The sequence below is a fragment of the Oenanthe melanoleuca genome, chromosome 4A (genome assembly GCF_029582105.1).
Source record: "Oenanthe melanoleuca isolate GR-GAL-2019-014 chromosome 4A, OMel1.0, whole genome shotgun sequence".
Classification (NCBI taxonomy): domain Eukaryota; kingdom Metazoa; phylum Chordata; class Aves; order Passeriformes; family Muscicapidae; genus Oenanthe; species Oenanthe melanoleuca.
Genome location: NC_079338.1, coordinates 13,591,579 through 13,610,149, shown reverse-complemented (window position 1 = coordinate 13,610,149; position 18,571 = coordinate 13,591,579). Strand labels below are relative to the sequence as shown.

General features: G+C 42.6%; 1 protein-coding gene across 2 annotated transcripts in view; it reads right to left on the bottom strand.

The window, feature by feature from the left end:
* Nucleotides 1–999: 999 nt before the first annotated feature.
* The window catches only part of MSN (moesin), a 40,731-nt gene continuing 23,159 nt past the window's right edge, over nt 1,000–18,571 (bottom strand). The window contains exons 3-13 of one of the 2 annotated variants that reach the window (XM_056491302.1): nt 11,444–11,539; nt 10,672–10,946; nt 10,129–10,212; nt 9,638–9,784; nt 9,074–9,170; nt 7,876–8,039; nt 7,274–7,404; nt 6,490–6,650; nt 5,894–5,986; nt 5,247–5,480; nt 1,000–4,228 (exon numbers count right to left, since the gene is read on the bottom strand). In XM_056491302.1, the coding sequence (XP_056347277.1) occupies nt 4,064–4,228; nt 5,247–5,480; nt 5,894–5,986; nt 6,490–6,650; nt 7,274–7,404; nt 7,876–8,039; nt 9,074–9,170; nt 9,638–9,784; nt 10,129–10,212; nt 10,672–10,946; nt 11,444–11,539 (1,647 nt within the window). In that variant the 3' untranslated portion in view covers nt 1,000–4,063. The remainder of the gene's footprint in view (nt 4,229–5,246; nt 5,481–5,893; nt 5,987–6,489; nt 6,651–7,273; nt 7,405–7,875; nt 8,040–9,073; nt 9,171–9,637; nt 9,785–10,128; nt 10,213–10,671; nt 10,947–11,443; nt 11,540–18,571) is intronic. The other variant, XM_056491303.1, reaches the window with a different exon arrangement.

The following is an 18,571-nucleotide window of genomic DNA, read 5'->3' as shown; positions in this document are numbered from 1 at the left end:
AATCAGAATTTGGAGACTATGCTCTTTCTAAAGCAGGGAATTGCAAGGGCAAACAGGAGAAGGAGGAAGCAATCAGAGTATTATTTCTGCAGTTACTTTGTCCTACTTGGAGTCAGTGCATCTCAGGCCAAATGCCTTAATCTACCAAACAGTCTGCTGTAGCATTGAAGGAGACATTCCTTGAGTGGTCAGGTTTTTTGAATCCTGGCAGGAAGGAACAATAAAAAGAGACTCACCTGTTGAAACTGAATGCAAGCCATGCCTGGTGGGGATTGCAGAAGCCTCTATTGTTCCACACTTCATGTTTTGCTTAGAGAAAAGTTCAGGTCTTTTCCCCAGTACCAGATCTGAGAGCTAACATGTTCCAATGAAATCTCCACCTTATTCTGCAGTGCAGCAACGATTAGGCAGAGGTTCTGTGAGGCCCCTCTTCACAACCACAAAGAAAGCAGCTGCAAATAAAGATCACACAGTTCATTAGCAGAAAGGTGGCAGCAGCCACTCTTCCATTCTGGAACCCATCCCAAGACAGTGGGAAACAGGTAGAGACAGGCACAGCAAGGCAGCTGTGAAGCAAATTGTGCCAAAAGCCCCAGTACAGGCTGGTGACAGCACAGGCTCAGCAGGGTGTCCATGCAAGCAGCAGCACCAAGGGCCAGGCACCCTCTCCAGGCTGAGTGCACACAGGTCTGGATTCAGCACAGCAGGAACTCACCACAGCAGCTCCATCCCCTCCATCTGGCCAGCCCATTGCAAGTTGAACACTTACATTCAGTGCCTCCACAACAAAGTGTCAGTTCCAGCACTGGCTCCAGCTGGACAGCTGGGGAGGGGGAAAGGGCTGTTGCTGAAGCAGTTCCTTTCCAGAGTGCAAGATCTACTTATTTGCACAGGAGCTCCCAGGCTGACCTCTGAGCAGCACAAAGCAGATCTGCTCAGCTATGAGACACAGCACTGGACTTAGAGCAAACCTTAAGTAACCAGCCAGACACAATCTGCTGAATTTCTCTGAACTTTATTGGCACTTCAGGAAGAACAAGGTATGGATTTTAACAACTCCTCTGAACAAGAAAAACATGTCTTAATCAAGGTTCTCTCTGCAGATAAGCACATGGACCCATGAATTACTCCACAACCTTAAGGAATTGATGTTTTATTATAATCCAGTAAAACAACTGGTCAAAAACCTTCAACATAATTTACAGCAACAAAAAATAAAACAAGAAAAAATAAGCCAGGCAACATGTGATAAAGTACTTCCCTCCCCCCACCCCCAAGAGGAGTAGTTATCCAATTAAACTGGAACATGAAGAGGAAGAACAATTCACTGTATTCTAACAAATAAAAAATGTGTCTACAAATCTCACCATAATACTGAAAGCTTCTTACATTAGTTTTCTTGCAAAATATCATCTTTATAATACAGTATACATTCCAAGGGAAGGAAGACCATAAACATACCCTCCATCCCTTGACTAATATTTTCTAATTGTGCATAGCTAGAAATATTGAAATCAAATATCATTAGATACCACTGGAATATAATACTGGTTAAAAAGAAGGCAGGGCTGAAACAACTACAAAGAGTTAGGTGGACTCACTGGCACAAGCCGTTCTATTCCTTTATTGGACCATGTGGAATTAGAACGTTTAAAAAAAACCATATAAACAGAAGTCATGCCAACATCATAATACATGAGAGCTCAGCAGTGCTGTGTGACCCATCAAAGCAGAAAAGGTTTACTGGTTTATTATTTGAACACATATTCCAGGCACCATACGTCAGCTTGTTAGGAAATAATTAAAATATTAGATAGAGGCTTTTCTCCCCTCAAATGCATCAATAGTTGCCATGGACAGAGCAGAAGTGCTGAGAACCAGCTTTAAAGCACCAAAACAGAAGTTGAAAGGTTGTCTGTTCCCCAGTAACAAGACTCACACAGAGCCAATGCCTATCACCTTCAGTACAGAAATAAACAAAAACATTCTGACAAATTGAACTGCAATCTTTCATTTGTGACTTTCATGGTACTGAGGCATATTTTTCTTGGCCAACAAAAAGCTTGCCATGCCATGTGCCCTGCAAAAGCACTCTGTGTCCAGGGGAGAGAAGAGGGCTCCCCATGACACACCTGGATGTTTAAGAGCATAGGTTGGCATGCTGCTTCTAACAGAGGTTGGCTGGTATTTGTATGAAACTCCACACAGACTTGCATTGCTTTCAAAAAATAAAATAACACAACTGGTGAGGTTGTTTCCAGCCACCCAAGGAACTCTTGGGGAAATACTGCAGTTTGTTAACACTATCATGAACATTTATTTTTTGGCACAGTCCCCCTTTGCCCTTTTTCATACACCAGGGAGCTGAAAATGCTCCAGTTTTCAGATGTTTTCCTTCTATTACCATTATCAGCAACATCATATAAAGGGAGAATCAACAAATCTGAGCAAGCCACAAAAGCTGGGATTATGCTAGGCAAGAAAATAAATCCCAGGCTAGCCTAATGACTTCCTATAGGGACAGGCTGATCCAAGGAGGACAAAACAAAGGAGGACTTCACTACTTCACTTTAGGTGGAGCCCATTTTTAAGATGACTCTCCTGAAGGTTAACAGCTCCTTTTATGAGGGATCAAGGCAACATCCAATTGAACCCTGAGCATACATGGCTATTTCCTCCACAGAAATGGCAGGGAGGATTCTGGATAGCTACAGCATGGGCAGCCTGGATGACAGGAGGTGATGGTTATTACAATAACTGGCACAAGCAGCTCTCAGGACCAGTCTCACAACCATTTGTATCTCAATTCTAAGAGAAAGTCTTCTGTTCTCAAAACTGCAAAAGGCCAAAACATCCTTCTGGGGAAGGAAAAGCACTTGAGCCAGGGATGTGGCAGACTGCTAGAGAGAATTAAGAAAGCAATTGGACAAGTGTCTCAGGATCCTCTCCCCTCAAATGCTGCTTGATGCCAGGGAAGACAGATGCAGTCTTGTACATGACCCAAATATGAGAGTAGTTTTTGGTCCCCAGCTGCTGATCACTTTTTATGATTGCATCTAGTTTAAACTAAGGTATCTGAGCTACAGTAGATCTATACACAGTCATAAGGCACCAACAACTATGTGCTAAAAAGGCCTCTTATGGAAAAACCTGAAATCTTGTTCATGTAACTAGAAAAGTATCTGTCCAGCAAGGGAAAATACAGCTACAATAATTTCTAGTCTTTATATTTCTACCTCCCACTTTAGGTTTTCATTGACAAAACCAAAAAGGAAGGCAGTGTACTTTAGCTATCTCTGCCTCACTGGTTACATTGAAGTCAGACAAATGATGGTGAACAAAGCCATTGACCAGAGAAAAACCTCTGGAAAGCAGGGAATTTGAGGCTTCAAACCACACTGTATCAGTGGAAATACTCCAAAGGCCTCCTCATGATTAGGAAATTCAAAGCTCCATCATTAAACAACAAAAGGTAACACCAGCAGGAACACCACAGAATCTGTTTGGTCTGCTTATTTTTGTAGGACAAAAGCTTTGGTCTTTTAGAGAGATAGTCCATATTTTACCTTTAATCCTTCTTCCTAAGCTCCAGTCTCCCCTGTTTAACTAACATGATTCAGACTCTGGGTTAAGTTAGAAATTCAGACCCTGGCCACTAAGCTTAATCCTGAAGCTTGCACAGGTTAGTAGGAAGGCAGAGTGTCAGACTGTCAGCTCTTGACTGTACATAATGCAGTGCAAGTGTCTGCTGGCCTCCCCACACAATGGGAGAAGACAGCAACACAGCCACCTCAGTGGGCAAACCCAACATCTAGGACTTTACCCCAAGCCAAACAACTTCATATTTGCCCCAATCCACATTTGTTTTCCCAAGCCACCCCTAGGCAGACATAATTATTATTCTTTCTTCTGTGACTTAACTCTAGCATTTGCCCAAAACTTGATAAATAAGACCATGGTCACTCTTCTGTAGTGGTTCCAGCATAGCACGATTATGAGTGAATGATGGGAGAGGATGGGGAGAGGGGAGAAGAGAGTGCAGGGCAGCAGGTGCAGGGACAGGTTACATGGACTCGAACTCGTCGATGCGCTGCTTGGTGTTCCCCTGCCGGATCTGCCGCAGGGTCTTGTACTTGTCTCGGCCCAGGCGCATGTTCTCGGCGTGGATCATGTCGTTGGCCGTCTTCTTGGTCTCATCCCGAGCGTTTGCCAGCTCTGAGGAAAGAGCCTTTGGGGGAGGAGAAACAGACAGCAACAGGTTAGCACATGTCAGAGACTCAAGATTTCCTGCAGATCCTCCTAAAGATGCAGTATCTATAGAGACAGGAAACAACAAACCCCAGTGTATTCTTCTGGGCAACCTGCTCGAGCTGACCTTGCTTGAGCAAGGAAGTGGGATTAGATGATCTCATGAAGGCCCCTCCATCCTAAACAGATATATGATCTTGTGGAAGTTGTTAATATTTCTCCCTAACTTTTGAAGGTAGAAAACATCAGGCAGTCACATATTCATCTTCATCTAGCAGAGTTAAGAAAGATTGTCTCCAATGTCTGTACTTTCAAAGAACAGCCATGTGGAGTGATCCCTAAAGACAGCAGGAGCATCTTGCAGAATCTGAGGAATTACTAGCTTTCCTCCAGAAAAGAAACTTGCTGCAGAAGATAAAAATGCATCTCTACCCCTCTGTGTGTAACCACCACAGTACAATGCAGAATGAAAAAAGTCTGGTGCAAGTCAGGCACCACAACTAAATGCTTGGAATTGAACACCAGACCACTGGAGTTCCTCACAAGAAGATGGTGCAGTAGAGCTGTCTCTGTGCTGAGCCCTTGTGGGCTACTCCAGGGTTTTGCAATGCAGAGTTTTGCAATGCAACCCAGACTCGACAGTTAGAGACAGCTTCTGGATAGGAATCAGACCAAGCTCTTCAATTCATTGCAGCCAGGGCTATGAGCAACTGTCAGGTGGCTGGCAATACTCACAAAGCACACAACATCTGACAGATGCTACTTGTTGGCACTGCTTCAAAATACTTCCCTGCTTCCAGTAAAATGGAAATCAAGTGCCAGGAGACAAGACCTGCCTTTCTACTCAATGGTTATTCAGCTATCTGGCAAGATGACAATCATCTCTCTTCCCTGCTTCTCCCCTCATTTTTAAATAACAGTAATACCTTCCAGCTGTAAGAAATGTTGAGAAAAGTAGAAGCAGCACACACACACACACTCTGCTGCCAGCTTCTTACCTTCAAGTGTTTCTGGACCCGCTCATTCTTCTCTGCCTCGGTGGTGCGCTCCTCCTCGCTGCGGTCCTTGATGGTGGCCTCTGACCGCAGCTCAGCGCTGGCCTCTGCTGCATTCTCATCCTGCTCATCATCGTGCTCATTCTCAGCATGCATGGGTTCAGTGACATGAGGGGTGCTCATGGCAGTCTTCAACTCCTCTTTGGTCTTCTCTAGGTCCTCCTGCACCCTCTGTGCCTGCAGTAGGATATGCCACAGTGAGGCAGTCAGTATAATCCTGAGTGCCCGAGGCTTCTCACAGAAGCACCACTTGGTGCTTGTTACAGGACACCTTGCACCTCTGAAGGGGTATATTCCAAAGCTACTCAGCCACCATTATTTGCAAAATTTTCTGGTGGATAACACTTCAGAGATTTGAAGAATGATTACTGTTAATGGAAAATGGGCTACAGGTCTAATTAGTCAAAAATTGTAACATGGAGTTAGAATAAGTCACCCAATTCCATGGAGAAAACCAAAGGTGCTTATTTACAACAGCCTCAAGCTTGCAAGCATTGAGTCTAGTGTGGAATCTAGTGCAGTAGTTTAGGTTACAAGGAACAAAGAGCAATTCCACAAAGAGTATGGCATTTGCTCAGATTCTGCTTTACCTTATGCTGCCACTCCTGTGCCTCACTCTCCTTCTTCTGCCTGGCCAGCTCCAGCTGTGTGATCCTAGCTGTGAGTTCTGCCATCTCAGCAGCCTGCAGAAGAAAGGCTTTTAGTGGAAACAAAACCCAAGGTACTTGCTTAATGAAGGATTTCGTTCAAGTCCTGAATGAAAACACATCTTTTCAGTAAGAAGAAAATCTTCCTGTTAAGTTCAGTTCCACCAGTACCTCCATGATGAAAGAGTAAAGGAAGCAAAAAACTTGTGTTTCATTGTGGGTTAGGGTTTTGTTTGGTTGTTGGGTTGGTTCTTTTTCCTTCTCCCCAAAACAGAGCTACAAAACTCAGTTCTTTGAATCCAAATCAGGGAAAGCCACACTTGATCATTATCACACACAAAAAAAGGGCAAAAAGCAATACAAATCTACTGTACAAATACACTTGTATTTACATGTATTTTCACCAAATTGAGGATAAAAATTAAACAATCTATGAATATAGTGCTTCCTCAGTATATTCATAGCCCAGTTTGCTTCAAAAGCTTAGATGCTTCCCCTCTTACTCTTTTCCCTATTTGATTTTCAGTTCACCAACTTACCAACTGTTCCTGGGTTTTTTGTTGGTCATGGGATGCTCTCAATAGGGCCTCCTTTGCCTCTTCTGCTTCTCTACGTTCCTTAGCCAGTTTCTCTGCTTCCTCCTGAGCTCGTTTTCTCTCCTGCTCCAGCTCCAGAGCTCTGCGGGTCTGTTCTTCCAATTCTGAAAAACAGAGGAGCACATTTCAAGACAGATCAATTAAAGAATGGCAGTAGAAGAGTGAAGTCTGGATAAGGGTTTCAGATGGACAGGTAAAGAAGGGACACAAGCAACTGTGCCCTTTCCTCTCCTTTACATTTTACCTGGAGCTGGAAGACTAGAAGTCAGGCCCACCCCCAAAGGATTTGTGGGGAAGCACCCACCCCAAAATTACATACCTAAGGGCAGAGAGGCATTCAGTATTTTGCTTGGGCAATACACTAACTCCAGCCAAGCAATTAGAGAGTAAATCACCACAGCAATGGCTGGTGTGACCCCTGCTACACTTTTTGACTCCTTCCTCTACAGACATGCTGGGATAAACTTCCAGCCAGCACAGGAACAATGGCAAGATGCTTCCACTGCCAAGAAAGACATCTTCACTGTTAGCCATTTCTTTAATGCAAATCTTTTTTCAGCAACTGCATATGGAAGGCTTACATTCAGCTTCAGGAGGTTCAACCAGAGCCCTAACACCAGTTAGCACAAAACACTGGAAAGACAAATTACTCAGAGATGCTCATAGCTTTACTAATTGAACCCTTCTCACTCAGACTACTCAAAGAAACACAAAGATTTCCTACTACCTTGCTGAGCTTTCTTGGTTTGCTCCTCAATCTGCTTGAGTCTCTCCATCAGCTCCTCCTTCTCACGCTCAATCTTCTCCTTCTCCTTTTCTGCCAACTCCCTCTTCTTCTTCTCATTCTCCAGCAGGGCTCTGATGGAGGAAGTCACAATGTAATTTCAAACCAACTAGCACCCAAACTGGAGCACTTCCTAGTAAACACAAAAAGAGCACACACAAGATGTGCCCTATAGCACTCCAATAATGAGCTTTACCCCAGGTGTGTCCCTTTATAGAAGTGCAAAAATTAAAAAATGCCATGCTCTGCTGGCATTCATCTCAATGACAAGTCCATAATAACAATGTTATAAGGGAAATCTCCACATTTCAATGTATGTATTAGTCCCATCAAATGGACAGACAAATCTGTAAGTTCAAGAAAGTAATGGGGACTCACATTTGTGATGAGTACCATCACTATCAACCCACTAGACCTACTGAAGCAGAAAGCAACCTTCTCTATTTTTGGCTCAAGCAGATTAAGGTACTGCCAGCCATTTATCTAGCACATGATGCTACTTGTGCATGATTAGTCACACCCAGGTCACTCAGACCCCTACCAACCTCTCCATCTGTTTCTGATGTTTCTCTTCCCGAGCCTGTGCCTTCATCTGCTGCACCTCGATGGTGTCCGGCTTGCGCCTGCGCATGTAGAGCTCGTGGTTCCCCATGCAAAGGGCCAGGATTCGCTTGTTAATCCGTAACCGAGGGGCATAGAATACAAAGTCCTTGGGACAAGAAAAAGGCAGCATTAGACCTGTTCTTTCAGCATAAGAAGCCCCTTGTGTATGCACCACAACTCTGTAGAGTTGCCAGCCAGCTTTTCTTAATAATGTCTAATTCATTGCTGGTGGCAGTTAGACATTTCTTTCTGGAATGGATTTCAACCTGACAAACACACCCAGGGCAGGAGCACTCAGTGTGGCATTCCAGTGTTGTGGGTTTCACTGTAACACATCCCTAGCACCAAGCACACAGCATCTTAGCAACACCATTTCATTACAAACACCAGCAGGGCTGCTTTACCAGGCACGCTGAGTCCCTGGCTTCTCCCACCTTCCTCCCCATCTGTACAATAGCCTGGCCAGCCACACTGAATGTACTGGCTTGGCTTATGCCAGAAAGGGTGTTAAATGTTACAATCAATGGTTAAATAACTTTGTTGTGTTAAAAAAAAGCAACAGCAGGAGGGAAATGTTTTCAAGAAGCAATGGAACAAGAATGACCAGAAGAACAGAAGGTACTGGCTAGCACAGTAAATTATTGGGCCTTAAAGATGAAATAAATTACATTCAATATAAGTTTTTAAGGAAAAAAATTTCTAGCCTACCCTAAAAAATGACCTAAAGTTTCTGCTTTAAGTAAGGTAAAAACCTGTAAAAGATCATCCCACACACTATTAAAGCCAGCAGGTTGCAAAGGAAGCATCCACAGTTAATAGAGGTACCTCAGATCCCTAACTGTATTATCAGAGAATCTGAGCAATCTTAGGAGAATCAGAAACCCTAAGCAAAGACCTACTCCCTGCCACTGACCCTAAAAGTTAAAGCTTACACTAAATTTCTACCCACTTAGCTAGAAAAAAAATCATAATTATCACTCGACTGCCTTGAACAGGTTTCCCTGCTTACATCAGCATTAATGCTATTGATAAAAAGATTCTGTGCAAAAAAACCCCAAAAACCCCCAAAATCAAACTCCCAGAAATCATTCAGCTAAGAAGTTGAAAGTTTAATAGATTAATATGAATCTTGTTTCTTACTGGTGCTTTCTTGTCAATAGGCTTAATAACAAATTTCTTGTCGTTGAATGAGATATTTCTGATCTCGCTCCAAGGGAATCCAATTTTCGGTGTTAGCCTGCAGAAATGGGAAGCAAAAAGAAATAAGAGAGCCCAAAGTCATTCCAAATTCTTGACTTAAAATATAAAGCTCAAAATTATACCAAATTAACCCTTGTATTTCAGTGCTCTTATGGTAGTTGCAATCAGCAGACAAAAGTAGTCACACAGGTGAAATATAAAAATAAGCAGTTTTTCAATCCCACTTTTTTTGGTCTTTTGAATGAAAAACAGAACTGGAGAATGCTTTTACAGCAGGAAGACTAGGGACACAAGTGAAACCATCTTAAAAATATTTGCCAATTTCTTGTATTCATTGGTCCAAAGAAGAACATTTTATGGATTATTCTGGCAATGTCAAAAACACAGCCAAGAATGATACAGCAATTGTGGAGTTTAAAGATTTGAATTCCAGGAGAGAGTGATTTTGAATGACTTTATATTGAAAAGGAGATTAAGGCAATGATGAAGAGAGGGGTTTATTACCTATCATTCTGCTCATAAATGTTGAGTCCAAGAGCATCTACACCTAGCCAGAGCTCAGAGCCTTTCTTGTTCTTAATGCTGAAGTAGTTCACACCGTACATTTCCAGATCCTGTGCAATTTTCAGGTACTCCAAGACAGCATCTTCTCTGCAGCATGTAAAAAAAAACCACAGATATTCTTTTTTGAGTCTTTAAGCCATTAGAGCAAGAAGGTGTTATCTTCCCCCGTGGAGTGAGCAGCAACAAGCTGGCAAAGGTTCCAAGCATCACCCGAGTAGATAATTACAAACTCTACAAACTCAGTCTTGTTTTACTAAGAACAGCCAGCTGATGTGGACCAGCAAGAGCAGAGGCATGTGGACCTAGTTATTGTGAGCTAAATAAGCTGAAGAATGCTAACTTATCCTGAAGCAAGTCAGATTTTTGTATGCACTCATATATTACACAATAACAGTACTTCAAATACAGCAGTTTCACACTGCATCAGTTACCTAATCATTCCTCGATGTTCCTCATGCCACACCTGGATCCTCTCCTCCCACTGGTCCTTGTTAAGCTTGTGCTGCTCCAAAACCCTAGAAAGAATATTCATGGCATGTTTAAAACCAAGGGCTGCATACATGCACTACATAATCACATCACTCTATAATAACGCTTCATTAAATACTCCATTGGCATCAGAGTTCCCCCACAAAATTATTCAAAGAAATACACTTTTATTAAAAGGTTAGATAGAGACATAATGGTCAGTATTCAGACTTCTAATAAATGACAAATTCTATTCAGTTTTACTTCTCCTTGTAGCATATTTTGTTTTGGAGCTTCTCTCACTACTTCTGATTAGAGTTTCAGAGTAGCAATAGGAAGTTTAAGGTTAAAGCTCTTAACTGAATACTAATCTGAATGCTCAAAGTAACACAAGGTTATATTTTATCTTGAGCATTGCAATCAAAACACACCCTACATTAAAAAAGAAAATTAAACATCACAAACTCTTAAAAACAGAGAATGTTTAAGGCATCCAGTTCACTTGCCTTTGTGGGAGCAGTTTATCACTAGCAAGGTAGCCAGACTTGTGCACATCTTTGTTGAAGTCTCCATATTTGGACTGGACAGCATAAGAAGCCAGCAGCACAGCTGTTTCTGGAGGACAGTAAATGTCATCATTCAGAATTGCCTCCTTCACTTGGAGGAAGAAAAGGCGCTGTGTGATGTCCTGGATCAGCTCTTCTGCCACATCTTCTGGGTAGAACTTGGCACGGAATTTGAAAAGCAGGGGGCTTTCTTTACGTACATCCTGTGCTGTTACCTGCAACAGAGTTGGCAGATTTTATAGTCTGTATACCAAGTGAAGGGGAGCAGGTTACACACAGGAAGATAAGCATGCACTAGAACAAAAATTTCTTATTTCCAATGTGTAAGAGAATGGGCAGAAAAGCAAGAATTTTCAATTATTTACTGCTAAATACCTCTTCACTTCTCCCCACTGGACTTACACAAGCCACTAGTTATGACCAGTGGTAGCTAAGTTACTTTCCAGGTTTCTCCCCAGCCAAGATGCTCACATGAGCACAACATCAGCATTTTAACAGGAAGGATAACAGACCTGGATGCAGGACCAGGTCAGATACAACAACTCCTCATAACCTGAGGAGGGAGTGTGTGCACTCCACAACTCACTGATCTTGCAGTACTTGAGGTACATGGATAAGCAAGAACAGTTCCTTGAACAGAAGTATGGGACTGAATTTGCCCCTGCAGTCTCAGGAGGGGATAAGGACAAGAAAAATCTTGAAGCAAACATACCTTTTTGTTCAGTTTTAGCCATGTTGAAAAACCCTTGGTGTCTTGATACTGAAGTCCAAAAAACCAGACCTCTCGCAAACCAATTGTCTTGACAACCTGGAAGAAAAGTGATTATTAGCAAGATCCCCAAATGGACTGAACTTACTGAGAATGTGTTAGAGGTAAGTTCAGGCAAAGACAAACAGTGCCCTTCCACCTGCCTCTGCTGCTGCAGTGCACAGAAAGATGACTTGGCATCTAAGAAGTCTTATGTGGATGTGTGTGTAATATTCTTTCTTCTCCTTCAGCTCTTTAAGGCTTGTTGCTATTCATAAACAACAGCTGGGACATTTTTCCTTTTTCAGCTACTTATAAGCCAACATATATAGCCAAAATACAATGCAACAGCTCTGACAGGTTTAGTAACTGCCAGGAATGAGGAACACAGCTCCATTTTCAGGTACACCCCACACTTATCATACAAATGTACTATTCCTGGACAAGTCATGAATCATCCTGCTAGGCTGTGCTTCTTTAAGGTTGGTTTCTACTCCACTGATAGCTGTAAGACAGGCCTTTCATACAGCTCTTTACTGAGCAGCACCATTAAGAGGAAGTGCAAAGGCTAAATCCATATGCTACCCCTTGTGCCAGGACAAAGACCCACCACAGACATTAACTACACCACTATGTAAGCTCACTCTGTAGTTACTTCCCTAGCACTCCAGGCATGCTATGTAAATAAGAATTAAGAAGGCTTTAAAGACGTGTTGTGACAGGAGGCAAAGTCTCATGGTGGGGCAGCAAGACTACTGCAGTACAGTACCACTGTGGGTTAAAAGGAGGGGAAGTTTCTCCAAAGCCTGGCATCCTCCTTTGTGCCCTGAAAAACCTGGGACTTGCCACAGGGTGCAGCAAGTGTACACAGTGAAGCTCCCCCACGACCTGAAGACCCAGGAGTTGGTCTTATATTGACAAACTGGAGAGCTGGGCTAGAGCCCCTGCAGATTCAGGGGAATGTAGGTCACTTGTGCATCTCACAGCAGGATGCACACAGCTAAGCAGGTTTTTGGAGAAGGATCAGGGTTTGCTATGTACATGCAGTTTCAGACACTACAATATAAGAAAGATATTAATCTCTAATATTAAGATATTATAGAAGGTCCAAATGGGGCAATAAAGATGAAGGGCCTTAAGGGGAAGCCCTATGAGGAACAGCTGAGAGCACTTGGTCTGTTCAGGAGGAGACTGAGGGGGACAGTCTTTCCTCACAGTCTACAACTTCCTAGTGAGAGGAAGAGAGGGGCAGACACTGATCACTTCCCTGTGGTGACCAGTGACCAAACCCAAGGGAATGGTCTGAAGCTGTCAGGGAAGTTTAAGGCTGGATACCAGAAAAAAAAGATTTTCACCCAGAAGGTGGCTGGGCACTGGAACTGGCTCCCCATAGAAGTGGTCACAGCACCAAGCTTGACAGAACTCAAGAAACATTTGGACAATGCTCTCTGGCACATGGTGTGATTCTTAAGGGTGTCCTGTGCAGGGCCAGGAGTTGGACTCAGTGATCCTTGTGGGTCCCTTCCAACCCAGCATATTCTGTGATTATGTGACTGGAAGCAGATGGTTTAAGGAGGGAAGAAAGGCTGTCCTAGAGCCCAAGGATAGCTGTTCTTGGAAGCATTAACATATGAATGGGATGGAGGCTCCTCACTCGACTGCATGGGTCTGCTTTCCTCTCTTCCACTTGACAGCAGCTTATGCTGGGAATTCAGCAGGCTGGACTGCCAGCAAGGAGCTGAAAGGCTCCACACTGTGGCCCCACACAAAAGGACTTTTATTCCACAGCAGAAGCCTGCACAGCAATAGCAGAGACAACAACGAGCTGGGGGCAGAGAAGAGGGGAGACAGCCCAGCACTCACCATCACAGTCCCAAACTGCCACTGAACTAAGGCAGGGAGGACAGTCCTCCTCCCTCCTCAGCTTTAGCAGGCTGTTTAGGTCCATTCAGCAAAGGAAAAAACATGAAAAAGAAACAGCTTTCTACAGCTGCAAGAAATCTGGCTGGCAACAGCATAATTATGTCTGGGGGTGTACAGCATTCAGAGCCCTAATGAACTGTGAGATGTTCCAAAAAGCAAACAGCTACTGGCAGTGGCTAAGGATGGACAAAGGCTGCCACAAAGGATGGGAGAATAGAGAGTACTGTTTAGCACTGACCACAATACTTAAATACCTAAAATCTACACTCATCTGGAAAGCAGCATCTCTTCTTCATGCCAAGGGGGAGCATTAAGTCAGTCCCTGAGTCTTGTTTAGCCTGCTGGATTAAAGCCTGGTTTACAATGGGCAACAGAATGGATGTAGCCTTAAAATCCAGCTGTTCCATGGTACCTTGACCAGCTACTACAAAACTCTTGAGTACTACCTTAGAGCACTAGCTTAAAATTCTACTCAGTAAGCCATACTGACCTAGGGAAAAAGGTGCCTTTCTGGTGACTCACTTCATCCTTTCTGCAAAAAGTCTTAGCACAAATTAGTAGGGCTTTTTTACTTATGTTCAGCAAAGAAACAGAAGATATTTCAGGTAACCTTTTCTCTCACTCCTCCTTACTCCATGTTTCCTAGATCTGCATGACAATTCCTGTCCCTCCTCTCAGCACTTATCCAGCTCCCTCTGAATATGTTCCTGCTTTGGGTGCTGCTCCACAGCAGAAGAGGGAGCCAAAAGCAGCCTCTTAAATGTACATTTTAGCATCAGGATGACAACTGAAAATGGATGTCATCCTCAGCCCAGGAAACACACCACCACACTGGCAAACAAGTAGAGATTCTGATGAAAGCACTATTTACACACAGGCAAGACCAAAGCATGCAAGCAGAGGAAAAGGCATTCCACTTGGATCATGTTCCTGCATCAAAGGCCAAACCAGCTCAGGCTATATCATGGTCCAAGTGCTTGAATGATGCCCTAGTTAAAGATGAGGTAGGTCTCACTCCCTTTCTCTGACAGGCACATTGAGTACATCTGAGAGAAAACCTTATTGCTGGAGGAGCTCAGAACTGGTGCCAAATCTGCAGTTTCATATGCCAGTCAAAAACAACTTAGAATGTGGCCTTCCAGGTACCCTAACTTAGTGCCCAAGATAGGATCCATCTACAGTCACAAATATTCAGCTGTTCCTCCTCCATTTAGCTGGTGCTAAAGTGCTAAAATGCCAGCATGCTGAACTACAGGATCTTCAAGTTTTTGTACTTCCTGCAGTTTGCCATTGACATCTTTAGTAACAAGCAGTCCAGTTTTGGTTGGAACTACTGCTTTTCTAAAAGTCAGAAAGTTTCCACATGCTCCTGTGAAATCTGAGACACATTTTCATACCACTCAACCACAAGCCTTCGTTATAGGAACAAGAGTTCTGGGGTTTGCTGGGGCAACCAGCCACTATCCTGAGACTTGCTGCTTTCTGCCATGAAACTACCTTAGTGAGTTTTGGTTTCATGCTTTCATCTAGTGGATTAAGTGTTCCAGAGCCATTTCCTATGTGTTCAAATACTACTAGGTAGGACCTTACCAAGGCTAATGCTTTCTCTTAGACTCTCCCTCCTCAAAAAGCTTAGTTTGCAGGCCAGGAGACACCAACACCTTTATTCCAAACACAGCTCAACTCAGATGGAGTTACTCAAAATTCAAGAGGGGTTTGATCAGCCTTTGCTGTAAGCTTAAGAAAACATGAAAGAATTCTGACAAACTGATAGTCTGCAAAACCAAACTGGTACTCTGCAAAACCACTAAATTCACTGTAGCAGTTAAACAAGAAGGAAGCTGCTAAGCATTACCAAGGTTTCTAGCTGCACAACTACCTCAGTGGCCATGCAGATAGAAAAGCAAGGCAAGACAAGCCAGGGCACACAAATTCAGAATCTTATGAGATCTGGCTTTCCATGAAATCTGAAAGAATCTTAAGAATTAAAAGGAAAGTGAAACAAAAATAATGCCTCCAACACACATTCCACTATGTAGAAAACTTAATGCTGAACATAAAAGACAGGATCAATGATCAGGTTTAAAGTGTGCAGAGAGATGCTTATTGTTATAATTTAATGTTTTAATCCATAGATAAGTGTTTAATGTTTTTAATCCATAGATAAGTGCACTTTTCTATTACAAGCTTAGTTTTGACCCCAAAAGCTCACAATAATGAGGCAAAGCATTTTTGGGAGGTTAACCACATGTTTTCAAAGTTTCAAGTGATAGCTTTAGAAGTTTCTAATATCACATTTTCTTTAACCTGTGACTTGTCTTCATGGCTCTTTACTGGAGAGAAACCAACTTTAAGGAGATTGGATGCTCAATGATTCAAGCTAGGATCAATTTACCCAAAAAAAAAAAAAAAAAAGTTTGAGAGGCAAAAGATTGGAAAGACAATTTCAAAGTTGTCCACAGCAACAAGTGACTAAGAAATTTCACCAGACAACAGATTAATCTTTTATGTGTAGAAGACATACAATGCAAAGCACTGCTTTGTTTTACTGACTAGTCCAGACCAGCTGCACTTCAGTCCAATACAGAAAAGGCTCAAAGGAGGAAAACAAGCAGCTATCATCACTGTTGCAGTGCCTGTGCTCTGTACTCCCAGGAAAGCAATATTTCAAGGTACCTGGGAACTAATCAGGCCAGTGGGATAAGCAGCACCCCTGACATGCACAGCCCATCCTTTAGCTCTTCTTTCAATCCATCACTGGCAGCTGAGGAATGGGAGCAAAGTTACAGTTCCTGCTAGTGAGTCAGTAAGTGCTGGAGTTCAGCAGCTGATGTTAAGGGGTACATCAGCAAAGCTGCAGAAGACACAGTCCAATCCTGTATCCTTAATCCAGGTTTTGTCCATGCACACAAGCCTAAGATATTTAAGCTAAAGCTGTACAGTTACAAGATTAGGGAATAGGAAGAGCTCTGGTACAAATCATGATGTTACTGCACATGTTCTGTGGTATTTCTACAGGCAGCTACTTTGGGGCAGAAACCACATCCTAAAAGCAGTGAAGCACCTGCATTGTTCTGCCACTACAAAAATTCACTTTGAAATTTAACCAAACAGGAAAAAGGAAGACAGGAACATTTCTACCTCATGCCCATTCCTGTATTATTGCTAAGGAAGTTCAGACTCAAATGCTTTCCTGCTTAATAAGCTAAGACCTAGATAGAAGCTTTCCAAAATCTTATGAATCCTATTCAGAGTGGGCCAGAATCATGTGTGGCATAATGAATTTATCTACCTTTATACACAACAGGTGAAAATAAATACTTCCTAAATGTCACTGAGCAAAGCCAGCAGATTGCACTGAGGTAGCCATGCAGCTCTACAGCTTGGTAATGCTTAGCAGCTTCCTTCTTGCTTAACTCAGAACTGACAGCTCAAAGTGAAAGGGCACCCCAGGGCAAAAAGTTGCTGGATATTCTAATATTTTTCTGTACAAGAGTCAAAAATCAGGTTTCACACCAGAACGTCCTACAACAGCAAAACCATACATGTGCTTTTCTCTCCCTTCCCTCAAAAAAGCACTGATGAAAGCAGATCCTTTCTCAGAACCAGCATCATGCAGAAAATACTAGATTGTCAAGCCCAGGGACACAACATTGCTTAAGGGAGCGAGAAAATGAACAGGAGTAACTTTGTTCTTACACACCCCACTATGGGACCCAGACAACCTAAGGACAGAAACAGAGGCAGAGTTTCTGTCCTTAACAATGACCAGCCAGAGAGCAGTCACAGTGTCAGCAGGGACAGCAGCACTGGACTATCCCTTTACAGGAACAAATACACACAAACAGCTCAGTCATGTGAAAGATACTGGATATGTAACAGCTGACAGTACATTTAAAGGTCCATCCCTTCCCTAAAGAGAGCAAATTTTATGCCAACCACACCTTTTAGAAATAACAAATGTTTAAAACTAGCACATTTAGACACATTTTCCCCCCATTTCCAACTTCACCTACAATCCAATTTAGGTGAAGTAAACACTGTCTCAACTTAGAAATTCAGTTCTGCAACAGCATTTGTTTTCTCCCTTGGCAAAGTGTTTACTGTGGAAAAAGCAAAACAAAATTTCTGTTTAGACAGGTGCTGTGTGAAGTACACTGGGGTAAGGAAAACATGCAGCTGCCCAAGAGCATGACAAAGGAGCAAAATCAATTACTAGACATGAAGAGCTGCTGTATTGGAAACAGGACTGGATGCTTCTCAGAGACAAACTGATGAAGCCCAAGTCTGCCAGCAATGTCAGTTTGCAGCAGAAGCCACAGATGACCCAGAGCTGACTGAAAATATCATGTGCAGATTAAAAATATTACTGACGTGAGTAGTATTGTTTCCCAGCACTTGGTGCTTTGCTTGGAAGTCAGATATTGAAAAATAATCATGGGAAGAATCCACATGAAAAACACCCCCTTAAAAAAATTATTTTTTAATGAACTTTGGGACATCTCACCTCAGCTTCATTAGCAAGCACTCTCATGAACTAACTGTGGCAGAGTTCCATGTTGGATTTGGATTCTGGACAGAACATGACTTTCACTTATCAATCCAAACCTGTCAGATCTGAGACCACATGGGCCCAAAATATGCACCAGCTACTACATAGTAAAACAGCTGAGAAGCACACTGTTATTCAGAACTTTTCTGAAAGCCTTTTTATTTTTCCCATTATGACAGGGGAAAAAAAAAAAAAAAAAAAAAAAAAAGTTCTTTCACTAAAGCTTTGGATCTCACTCCATTTCAGGGCTGGGCTGCAAAGAGCAATATATCATCTAGTGTTGAATCATCCAGCTGAATACACGAGAAAACAGTAGTTTGTGGTTAAAGATCTAAAAAAATATATATAAAAATTTAAATTATATTTGCTGGCCCCAAATGAAATATCTGACTTCAACGGGTGAATCAGCCCTTAATTTTCTCTCTTCCTTATGATAGGTACTATGTAGAGCTGACCCCAGAATGCTTAGCTCTACTGAACCACACCCAAATCTCTGACATATCTGGTCTGGCAGCTCCCTCATCTTGTCATTAGTCCAAGATTCAATTTGCATATCTTTGAGCTACGAATTTACTGTTCCCATTTTTCTCCAAGGAGCAAATCCATGGCCAATTACA